The sequence below is a fragment of the Podarcis filfolensis genome (assembly GCF_964270895.1).
Source record: "Podarcis filfolensis genome assembly, chromosome: 13".
NCBI lineage: Eukaryota > Metazoa > Chordata > Lepidosauria > Squamata > Lacertidae > Podarcis > Podarcis filfolensis.
The window spans coordinates 15,953,253-15,965,711 of record NC_139615.1 but is presented as its reverse complement, the minus strand read 5'-3'; the positions used below and the strand labels follow the sequence as shown (position 1 = coordinate 15,965,711).

General features: G+C 45.5%; 1 protein-coding gene across 5 annotated transcripts; it reads left to right on the top strand.

The window, feature by feature from the left end:
• The first annotated feature begins 4,349 nt into the window (after positions 1-4,349).
• Positions 4,350-12,139, top strand: LOC310747523 (dual specificity protein phosphatase 14-like). Of its 5 annotated transcripts, none has more exons than XM_083581980.1 (2): positions 4,350-4,605; positions 8,638-12,139. In XM_083581980.1, the coding sequence occupies exon 2, from the start codon at positions 8,643-8,645 to the stop codon at positions 9,282-9,284; it is 642 nt and encodes a 213-aa protein (XP_083438106.1). In that variant the 5' UTR covers positions 4,350-4,605; positions 8,638-8,642; the 3' UTR covers positions 9,285-12,139. The 5 variants fall into 5 exon arrangements, with proteins under 5 accessions (XP_083438106.1, XP_083438105.1, XP_083438104.1 ...); XM_083581979.1 differs by having other exon boundaries at positions 4,589-8,177; XM_083581978.1 differs by lacking the exon at positions 4,350-4,605 and adding an exon at positions 4,661-6,021.
• Positions 12,140-12,459: the final 320 nt, after the last annotated feature.

Genomic DNA, 12,459 nt, shown 5'->3' with positions numbered 1-12,459 from the left:
TTAAAGTGATCCATTTTGAATGAACAGTCCACAGGCCCTGCCATGCACATATCCAGTATTGACCCCATATGGCGTTATTGTTGTCTCACAGGAGAGGGGCATATATTTGAGTTAAACAAAGCAGGATAGCAGCTCCCCTCCCATTCCCAACCAAAAGTCCTTGTGGCAGTCTGGTTTGTGCTTGTCCTTGGCAGCGAGGAACTCCAGCTGCTGCACTTGTTCTCTGCCTTTGAGTGTCTTCTCGCTCATTCCTTCAGCGAAAGCTAGCCCTGGTTCTGCCAAGTTCTTGCAGCGGTGATTCACTGTACATTCTCAGTTTAGAAAGACACCACAGGGCAGGCCCCAGCTCCTCCTCCTTTGCCAAGCCTTCTCTCAATTTATAGCAGCTGGAGCATAAGCTCAGACTCCCAAACAGCTCCTAGGCCCACGGGGTAAGCTCCTCCAAGCAAACTGAAGGACAGCAAGTATGGGCATAGCGAGGCTTTTTGTTGGGCCCCCCCCCCAGGATTTTGTTACGGGGACATAACCTAAGATTTGTATGGATTTGAGGGGCACTGGCTATGCCCATGACAGCAAGATGTGAGTCTGCCTAGGGTTCCCATATTTCCAAGTAAAAACCAGGACACCCCAAAAGCTGTTGAGCTGTTTTTTTAAGGAAACCCCCAAGAGATGCCAAGAGACCATGACACGTTTCTGAAATCCCCCCCCCCCCAGATGTAAATTCTGCCTTTGAAATCCGAACATATGGCAGCCCTGTCTGTGTCCTGAACCTATTTCAACACTGCTAGGTCCATGGGTGTAGGCAGCTTCCCCCCCCCCAATATCAAGTAAAACAACAGAAATACTTAACTAACTGACCAATCACATCAGTTCTGCCTCCCCAACAAAAGTCCTGCTCCCCCTAACCAAGTCCTACCCCCCCTAACAAAAAGCCTGGGTACACCCATGGCAAGGTTTAGTAAAATCTCAATAGATCTACTGAAATAGATGCTGATCTACTGATTGTCTGAAAAATACTTTTGAGGCCTGTGATTGTTCTGGACCATCTGAAAGGACTGCAGAGGAGATGGAGGAATTTTGTGAGCAAAGGGATGAAGACATTAGTGTGTAGTACTCTGGATTGGTTTGGTATTTCTCTTGTGTTGGGGAAAGGGGAAGGGGGGTATAGGGTTGCCAAATTTCAAGTCCCATATTGCTCTGTGTATAGAGCTGCCACTGCCAGCTGTGCAGAATATGAGCCATCAGAATATGAGCCATCTTCCTGATCCTTTATCAGAGGCCAGCCTTTTCAAAACATGGAGGTAAACCTGGTCACGTGTAAATAAAAATGCTGTTAGGGGGATGGCAACCTGCCCAGTTCCTGTGAGCTGCTGCCCTACTTTTCCTTCTCTGACGCCTACCACACATCTTCATGGTCTTGCAGCCTCCTTTCTCTCATTAACAGATCATACACAATTTGTTGCCTACACTTTGGAAAGCCTTGACAGTGTATTGAGAAGCCCGTGACCAGACACTTCACTCACATATAACACTGGTGTCTGTGGTTGCCACCCTCCTAGGAAGGGCAATCATGCACTTTCAACCAAGATCTGAATAGCAGACCTTTAGCAAGGGAGGTTTTTCAGTCTGGTTTGTCTCCCATGTCAAGGAAAGCTCCTGCAAATTATTGGTTTGTCAGCTACTTGTTAAGGGTGCTTATATAAATACTGGCACTCAGCCTGGTATCCCTTAACTTCTTAGGCAGGCCACCAACTCCTCACAGAAGAAATACAATCTTAGGGGGAAGATTGTGTCTAGTGCACTGATTAATATTTTGTGGGGTATATCTCTTTTTTTAAAGCTGTATTGCTTTAATTTATTTAGTAAATGTGGTCGTATTTTACATCCAGAGGTCTTTATCCAGACTTATACAAATACAAGCCTGTTGATTCCTGGCACATTTAACTCAGCAAAGTAGATGCCATCATTTTCAAGGTACATGCTGTACAATGCAAGTGGAAGAATTTGAAATATGAGAGCTACGTCAACAATGGCTTTGAGGAGGGGTGAATGTATGCCAGTGTTTTGCCCTTTACCTTCTTGGGTATTGGACTGCTGACAGGCTCTCCCACCCCTTCCTTACATGCCAGGAAAAGTGTTACTTGGTGTGCTGGGGCCGTTAAAAAACATGGATGTCCTGCTGGACAAAACACGACCACAGTCCTTCGCTATGGGCAAACAGCAAGCAGGTTAACAAGACCGGGAGGCCAGCTTTTGCTGCTATGACAACTAAGCCTTTTCACTCCAGGACACCTGGCAGTTACGATAGCGCTGGATTTCTAAACAAACAAGTGCTTGGCCTCCAACTGTGCTCATAATCCCAGACATATGAGATTGGGCTGTGGTAATTTAGTGTTGAAGGAACCTGCCTTCTGTACGTGGTCAAGTCCATTTCCATTTTCTTATTATTTACTGGCATTTTCTAGTCTGAAGCACCGAAAACCACTGAAGCACTGAAAAACACTGAATTAACAGTTTTCTGTGGTTTTGCTCTGGTGCAGGGTGACCAATTGCAGAATAAACATTTCCCTTTGCATTTCATGCATTAATTAGTTGAAAAGCCATTTCTTCTCCACAGGAGACCCTGAGAACTGCAGTCCTCTGAGGTAATTTAGGCACCATCGGCAGACCCCTAATCAAACGACATTCCCTGGGATTATTGGGTGATGAAATGTGGGGAAGAGGGGACAGGGCATGTATTTTTCTTATTGAATGCCTTTCTACCCCAGCTTTTTATCCACGGAGCTGAACATTGTCCTCCCCTGCTCCTCATTTAATCCCCACACCAACCCTGTGTGGTAGGCTAGGCTGAGAGGCGGTGACTGGCCCAAGGTCACCTAGCAAGCTTCATGGCTAAGTGGAGATTTGAACCCTGGCCCAACCCTGAGTCTAACCACTACACTACACCACACTGGCTTATATATCTATAAACTCATGTTTGTAGAGCACATGCAGCTGCGTAAAAGAGGGAATTTTACCCGGCATGTGCAATTGGTCATGCAGGGATGAGAAAAGCCACTCTTGCTGCAATGTCCCCATCTACACATGGGAGCAGTCCTGTCATCAGGCAGTGAGAGATGGGCAGATGATGGTGTCTCTGGTCTTCCTTTCCTCCTCCATGGTCCTTGGCTGGAGAACAGAGTTGTGTGTGACAGGCAGCCTGCCTGCATGGTGCCCCCAAAGCTGTTGGTTCATAGTTGCTCCCCCTTTCACCTTTTTACTCTGGTGTTTGCCTCACTAAGGGTCCTTCCAGAGTCTTTTATTGTGAGTCCCTGATTATTTCTGCTCTCGTGAGGTATGGGGTGACTATTCCCAATCCTGCTTCCAATATTGTTTGTCCCTGCAAAAGTTTTGGCGCGGATATACTGCTCCCTTCCCAATCAGTGCGTGGGCTGTGATTTCCTCTTGAAATCCTGCAGCTTTTTAGAACACAAATTTTCCACTTTTTTAAAAATCTTACTTTTGTTGTGATACAGAGCAAAAGTGCCCCTCCAGATGGCAACGATGCAGTAACACTGAGGAAGCACCACAGAACAGCTAATAAAGTCGGCGATGTATGGACAGTCCAGTATAAAATCCACAACCAATGACTATCAGGCAGTTACTTTAACTAGTGCACTAATAATGTGTCAATGACATATCGCAGAATACAACCATTAAAAAATCCAGCCTTAGAATGTCCATGTCCTATATACATATTTTATTCCTCTCTTAAACACTTACTGTATATGCTTTTTCACATGGAGCTATGTATGCCCGCAATTGTGGTACGGTTTTCATATCTCCAGGGAATCTGTTTATTCCACTGCATCTTGCAATGTTTCGAATCTTTTACTATGGCAGCATCTTATGCGTTATTTACAAAGTGGCACACAACTCAGTAGTGACGGTAATGCGCACTATTATTTTGAGGCGAGGCGAACTTTAACCCGCTAAATACGGTAACGCTTTGACGCTTTCCGCATAGGACGTGAGACGAAGAAAGCGATACGCTGAGTCACGCTTACCGTAATAAGCTAGATACAAGGACATGATTTTTCCCTCCGTTTGGGTATACAGTACTGTACTGTATTCCCTTGTGTTGACTAAAGCGGGCGGTGCAAACTTCAGGATTACTATCCGTGACTTTCGAGCACGTAACAGAACTGCAGGCGGATCCCTATAGATCTTTTAAGATCATTGTGGCTCTCAGATGTTTTAAATATGTTTTGCACTGCTTGACGATGGGGCAATTTTGTATTTGCACATTGTTTCCTGAAGCGTTTCCCCTGGAAAGGCGGTTTATAAATGTATAAAGGCAAGAAATCCTTACTCAGCATCGAACGCGAACTTGCCTGCGACGCACCAGCTTCTGGGGCAATGGAACCAAGCCTCTTGCATATTGTTAAGCAGGGACAGATTGGCTTCTTCCCGTGACAAAGTGTGCCTGGAGGAGGCGTGGCTTAAAAAGAGAAACGCAGCTGAACATTAAAAACGGCCCTGCTGGGTCAGAGCAAAGTCCTTCTGGTTTTGCGTCCCGTCTCCTACAGCGACGGGCCAGATGTCTCCCGGAAGCTCACGACCAAGGTACGAAGGCAAACGCCCTCGATTGCGATTGCTGTTGCACGCTTCCAAGGGCTGCAATTTGCAGATACACTGCCCCTGAACACGGAGCTTTAAAAGGCCACCTTTTTCCTTCAAGGAAAATAAATCCCTGGGGCGGGAGGATATTAATTTTAGGGCGGCAGCTCTGCCATATATGTTTCCATACCGGCCCTCAGTGTCCCACATCCACTGAGTTAATTTATATTCGTGTCCTAGCACAGGATGTCGCTCGATCCTAACTTGTAGCTTTCCACATACCACCTCCCCCCCCCCCCGCCGCCACCCCGGTAATTTCTTATCCCACCTCTGGAGCCCGCGCCCTCCCTCTCTCCCAACAGAGCTTTGCAATCGCTTCTCCTCCAGGGACGGGAACCTCGGTTGGCACCTTCGCTGTGACTCACGCGTGTTCCCCGCACTTTCCTCGCTCACAGGAACGTGGAAGCGTGAGAGTGGGGCGAGGATGATGGGCTGATTGTGACGCACAGAGCTGGGGTGTGTGTGGAGGGAGGCTCTCCGCAGTGGCGTGAGCTTCCCAAAAAACGGTGACCCGAAGACGAGTTCCCAGTTGGTACTTCTCTGTGTACGTGTGAATGCCGCAGCCCGTGATTAGAGAGAGGACAGTGTCCCGTCCTGCTGCTTGAATATTTTTCCACGCACAGAAAATAGTGGGGGAGATAATGTTGCCCTCCTCTTATTTCCTGGAATGGAGCCTTTTTGGACTTCCTGATAAGGCTCCCCCTTATCAGTAATCTTGCCTAATCTTGAGGTTAATTTTGTAACACTGAAGTCTCCAAGGCAGCTGGAGGAGGGGGTTTAACCTCCACAGTTTGCAGCGGAGGGAGGAGAATCTACCCCGGAAGCGGAGGCGGGAAGGGAAAATCCGTGGGTTTTCAGTCCCTCCTCCTCCTCCTCCTCTCCTCCCCCTTCGCGAGCCCCAGCTTGTGTCACTGGCTCTGACGACAGCATCCTCCCCCGCATCCCGTCGCCATGGCAACCTTTTGTTACCTCCAACGCTTGAGTGGTCCAGGAGGGGAGGGGGCTGGCAAGGGTGGTATATAGGCAATGCTGGGGGGGAGCCAGGGAAGGAAACTCCTGATCCCCACCCAGAAGGAAAGAGGCGCTAGGAGAGAAGAAGCAAGGCCGGGAGGAGAAAAATCTATATAGAGATATATAGTATTTATTAAAATAGATTATAGATACACCTGTAAAGGGAGATCTGTTTGGAAGCAGAGAAGAAGGGGATTACGAGATCGATCGGAAATCAGAGACATTCAGACGTCTTCTCGCCCGTTAGCCTCCTTCCTCAAAACCATTTAGGTGGGCCAAAGAGGGTTTCTTTCCTGGGGAGAGTTTTTGAGAGCTGTTCTCAGAGCTTCCAATGAAAGACAGCACTGCCTGGTAATTAAAAAAACATAATTTCCTTTTTCAAAGTTTGGGGTTGTTTGGAGTAGAGGGGACAACTGATTTTGGTGTTGCTATTTGTGCAGAAGGGTCATGATTTCTGAAGTTGAGTGGGTGAGGAGGGAAGGTCGAGTGGCAGCTGGGGATGTTCTTAGATGTTTGTTTATTTGAATAGCGGGAGCAGTTGGGGAGTTTGAGGCAAATAATTTGGGGTTCTGAGAGGAGGAGCACATGGGATCAGCTTTGGTGGTGACATGGGAGCAAGATAAATGTAAGATTTAAAGCGAGTCGAGCCACAATAACTACCACACCCTTATGACTCCACACACACAAGCACAGGGTGGCTGTGCTGTGCTCTCCAGTATGATTCTGAAGGATGGGCTGGACTGAGGACTAACATTTGCAGGGGGTGGTATCGACATAATCAGTGTTAGATGCTGCAACGCTTAATTCCAAAATCAATATTAGGTACTTTTATTGGGCCAGCAAAAGACAATGATCACAAAATAGGGTGCTAGCATTCAAATTTTCCAGAACTCTTAATCAGTTTAGGTATTAAACAATACCGGGGTGGAGGGGTGGAGGTTTGCTAGTGGTAAAGCCATCCATGTCTGCCTGTGTTAGCTAAAAGAGTTAAAACACTGGGCTAAGGGATTAGATACACACATGGAAATTGTGCATTTTATGGGGTGCAGAGCCAGAGGTTAAGGGCCCAGGGATGTGGGTTTATTGGTGGCAGGCAATAGGGAGAGGGGGCTAGAGGTTTATGCATTTTGAGGTTTGAAAGGAATGTGATTCAATATCACAGTCATGTCTAAAAACAAAGGAGGTTGAGAATGAGAGATTTTTAGGTGAGTGGACCTCATAGGATGAAGAGATAAAATAGATGGAGACTGTCATCCAAAGTGTGGATCCCTCAAGAGCTGTTCAGACTGGACTCGTGTTACATCTAAACAGGGAGCAAAGCTGGTTGCGGGGGAACTCACAAGTTGAGTGAAGAGGAAGCAGGCATAGAACACATTCTGCTTGTTAATTCAAAAGACCTCCTTACCATTTCCCCTCAGCATTAACACACAAACACACAACCTGTTACCTAAGAAGATGGAAGCATGGGGGGGAGGGGGTAGCCTTTCAAAATCCAGGATTTCTCTTGATTTTGATCATTGTAGATCAGTTTAAAGCACGAGTTCCAACTGATCTGTGTTAAAAGATCTTGAGTATATGCCCTCCCTGGACCCATATCCTCATCTAGTTTTCAATGGTAGTGGCATCTGAAAGCACCCCACAAGAACGGTTGAATGAACTCAAGTTAGGAAGTGAAATAAAACGAAAACCTCTCTGTGTGAGTTAAAGTAAGTTGGAGTGACAAGTTATAATTGTGCTTGGTGGCATATCTGAACTGACTATGTGTTGAGCCCGATTAATAGGTAAATGAGTATATTTTTGAATTCCCCAGCAAGACCCAGCATTATTCTCCAGGATGTAGCGTTCCAAATGGACCCACTACAATCCTTGCAGAATGCATCAATGAAGCATTTTGTATACTCGCAGTCTAGTAGACCCCGTGATGTCAAATATATGTTGCCCAGACATCTCAAATTTCAGGACAAACCAGAAATATCTAGTTAGGACCACAATGCCCTGCTATTTTTTAAATTTTTTATTTACTGAGGGAGTGGTCTTTTAGTTGGATCTTAGCGGTAGTTACTGTGGAGGTGAGATGGGGCCAGATTGTTGAACAGAGGATGAACATTTGGGGGAAGAAGCAAAAACTATGGGGGATTATTACAAACCTGCCCCACCTCCTATACAGGAGGAGGGAACCTCGGATGCAAAACTGTCACCCTCCCTTTGCACCAATAATCACTGAGTATGAGTCACGCTTTGAGCCCATGGCTGTGATGGCAAAGAGGGTGGGGTGCAGATAGCCAATTAGGAATGGGCATGGGTTAGGCAGGGTAGGTCGAATGGGGAGGGGCTGGTAAAGAGTCCGCTGGCCCTTTAAGAAGCTGTCCACTCCTTCTCCCTATTCCTCCATTTTCCCACCATTGTCGCATCATTCCTGCAGCATCACAGTTTCTAGCTCCTTCCCTTTCTCCCTCCCCACAACCTAACCCTGAGATGAGAACAGCAGCTACTACGGAATGACCGAGGTAGGTAGGCTATTGGGGGACGTTTGGCTTTGCACGGAAGCAGAACTCTTTGATCTCTCTCCCTCCACATCCCCATCTTTGCATCCCGTTCACTCCCTTTGCTCCCCTTATCACCTCACTTTGCTCTGTCTGCTCATCCACCCGCTTTCTCTCCTGTTTCACAGTGCCACAAATACCTATCCATCTCTTCCACCTGCTTTAAAAAATTGCAAGTTCATTTCCCACCTTTGTCTCACCCCACGCCTCCCCAAATCCCATGCTTGTTCTTATATTTATTAGAATGGGGGGGGGGTAGCAGAAAAGGAGAAGGCATGGGGACTTTTGCTCTCTGGGAGCGTGCCAAACTCTCAGTAGCAGCTGCTCAAGTGAAAGAATGGAATCATGCATTTTTTAGCTCTTTAGTTTGTTTGTTTAAGTGCACCAGTTCTTTGAACTTTATCACCTCTTTCTTCCCCCCTAGCTGTTATGTACGCTGAACCATCCGCCATGAATTTCCGGAACCACGGCTTCTTCCGCCGTTCTCCGCCTCCTTCTGTGGCCAAGCCTGCCCCTGCCACTGGGAACACTCTGTCTGTCTTAGGAGGCATCGCTCAGATCTCCCCTTGCCTCTACCTCTCCTCCGGCAATGCTGCGTCCAACAGGCACATGGTCTACTCCAGGGCAGTGACTTGCGTCGTGAACGCCACCATGGAAATCCCCAACGCCAACTGGCCAGATATTGACTACGTCAAGGTGCCTGTCCCCGACCTCCCTCACGCTCCGCTGTCCTTGTACTTTGACTCTGTGGCCGACAGGATACACCAGACGGGGAAGAAGAATGGAAGAACCCTTGTCCATTGCGTGGCAGGGGTCAGTAGATCCGCCTCCCTCTGCATCGCCTACTTGATGAAATACCACCGGTTGAGTCTCTTGGATGCCCATGAGTGGGTGAAGAGCAGGCGACCCGTCGTAAGGCCCAATGTCGGCTTCTGGAGACAACTCATTGAGTACGAACGCAAGCTGTTTGGCAAGAACACCGTCAAGATGGTACCGTCACCCATTGGCTTGGTCCCAGATATCTACGAGAAAGAGACCCGGGGGCTGGTCCCCCTGTGGAACTTAAGATAGACGCTGGGCAACTTTGGGAATGTGGTTGGGTGACGTGGGCTGCTTGAATTTAGGATCAAAACATTCCACCATGTTCGGACCACTCCTAAGAACTTCCGGCATGGTGGACTTTGGTAAGAAAATGCTGTTACGATAGTCTTTTTTTGTGAGACCTTGCAATATGATTAGATCATGAAAAAGACCTTGAGTTGCTTGGCCATTTCAGTGTGATTGACTGGTTCCGCCATGTCAAATGTTACTAAGAACTTACATAGTTTTGCTTGTATTAAGAGAAGATGGTTAATAGCAGAATATAGGCAGTAAATATATTTATCTAAAGCAGAGCTTCGAGATCTGAATAAATTGACCCTCCCTTTGTGAGGAGGAAAGGGAGAAAAATAATTTATTGAAGACAGCTTCAGAATTACTTCCCGGCAGTAGGGCCTGGGTTTACTTTGGTTTTAACAAACACAATAAACTTCCCCCCCAGAGAGTGAAATCTTAGCAGTAATGACAGGCATTAATGTTAACATTGCTCCCAAGGTACACATTGTTTAAGGACTGCTTTGCCAATAGGAGGCAGAAGTGAAGAAGCTGAAGCTGATCGAACTTCCAAGGGCAGCTGGTACATTTCAGCTCCAGAAAGCAGAGGGAGTCTTCAGTACAATAATTTTCACAGTGCAGGCTACAACCCAGCAGCCCATGGGTATAATGAATACTGCTGTTTCAGTATAAAACTGTTCCAACCCAGGAAAATCCACTTGTGTGGGGAACAGAGGATTAATGCTCATATTACCTCAGTACAGGGCTAACTGTGGAGGGCAAAAAGCACAAAGAAAGGTAAATTGTCCAGTGGGGAGGGGACAAAGTAAAAAAAACTATATCTATTTCTGACACTGGGGAATTACCGTTCAGCATTAAAAGCCTGTTACCTCGCTTCCTCAGGAATAATGAACAACATGGTGGGGCTCTGGCATTGTGTGGGGAAGGGCAAACCATTTTCTAATCACAAGTTGAGAGCAACGTTTTCTGGACAAAAAATCCCTCAGAGTAGAATGTGTGCATGTGTTTTTAAAAGCTTTTAATGCCACAGAGAGGACAAAATGATAGGATAACAATAGTTACGGGGGTAAATTTAACATCTGAGATGGATCTGCAGTTAAGTATGCTAGTGAAGGGGGAACTGGGTTCAATTTGAAGATTTTCTGACTATACCAGAGAGTGAAAGGTGGAGGTGAATCCAGAGTCAAGCGTGTGTTCAGTTAAAATTCAGCCGTTTTATTTCAAATTAATTTGAATATTTGAAAGTCAAGGGAACAGCTTGGGATGTTCAAGGCCTAGTTACCCAGACTACAGTAAGGAGCTGTGAGGTAGCGGGGAGTAAAATATTCCAAATGGAATAGGTTTTAGAAGTTACATAGGGTGTTCTGCCATATAAATTAGCTTTGGAGGTACAGGTTTCCAAGTGCTTTAAAGAAATCATTGGAAAGCACAAATTTTGTCATTTTAAATCTTCACCAAATAAGGATGTTCCAGATAGAGAGACCCCTTTAAAGAAGTTTCCTTAGCAAAGTTATTGCCCTGTTGGATGGATGGGCTTAACACTCAGCAACCCCTTGGTTGTTGTTTCGTTTCTATTAGTACTGGTTTTTATTATAGTATTGTAAAAGGTGTGGTTAACTAGGACTTCCACAGCAGTGCTTTTCTCTCCAGAACAAGGAACTTATTTCACCCTCACTTTTGGAAGTTTTAGCTTGCACTGACTTTTCAGAGCGATTTCCCCCCAGAACCTTGCCTGTCAGTCAAGCCTGGCTAGAAAGTTCTAGAAGATCATAGCTAAAGTAGGCCTGTGTGGTATCTGAGAAAAGGATCGCTTACTGGCTGAATATTTCAAGGCTAATTTATAAAGTGTGTGTGTGTGTGTGTGTGTGTGTGTGTGTGTGTGTGTGTAGGTGGGGTTTTTGAATTCCTCTGTTCTCACTGCAAAATTTCTACTACATTCAAAATGTCTTGAAGCATAGATAAGCAACTGGCAACTCAGGACCCCCTCTCATATTTGAAGGTGGATGACTGCCCCACACATACCATACTCACCATGAATAAATTGAAGTGGACAATGTATTCATTTGTGTCAACATTGTCATCTATTATAGACAGTGTTAATGAAATTGTAGAAGTGTAATTCTTTTGGTTAAGGAATTCTAAACATATTAGGTTTTCTTTTGTAGACTAACGCTAGTACAGTGGTTCCTTATGTCAAACCTCTTAGCAGCTGAACATTCATCTATTGAAAAGACTGAGGGAAAACTACGTTGCTTTTGAGCAAAACTCAAACACCCCTCACTCTGTATGTTTTCAAGTATAGGTGTCAAAGCCCAAAGGTTTGGGCTATTTAAAGAGGAAGGATTTTGAGCTGAAAGTGACATCTGGAAAGATAACTTTTTACCCATACAACTACATATTCCTGCTTCAAAATTAGACACTGAACCCCCAAGTTAGAGAAGAGCATTTAAATCTCCCCAAAGGCCTGGCATCTTAATAGGTGAATTAACACAAAAGAAAGAGTCCTATCTTCTAAGACTGAACACAGGACTGGTCAATGTAGAGACATCTAGCGTGTACTGTCCTCCGAAAGTATCTCTGAATTGGGCTCAGAAACAGAACTACTGCTGTCTGAGGAGGAAATTGTTACAGAGGATGGAGCATAAGCTGGTCTTCCTTTCAAGTGGTGAATATGTACATAAAACCTCTGCAGTTCTGTATACTTTGTAAATACTAGAGGATTAAAAGAAAAAAATATCTATATTAATTAAAGTTAGGGTTTCTTATTGCTTCAGTTCAATGACAAAAGATCTTAATAAATATAAAAATGTAAATGAGCCACTCCCTGCAGTGTTATTGCCTATTGGTTTTAGAGTTTCATAAAATGGTGTTTTGTTTTTGCATTCATGTGAGGGAGAGGGACCACACAGCTCCATGATAGAGTATATGTTTCGTATGCATAAGAGCCTAGTTTTAATCCTTGGCTAGTTAAAAGGATATGGTGATGGGAAATAATCCTCCCTAAGACCCAGAAGAGCCAGTGCACAACCCTGGGCCAAATGCACCAACTTTCTGCCCTGCTATAAAGCTGATTCCTAGGAGGCACAGACGAGGAAACATAAATAATCCAAACTGGACTGAATGATGAACAATC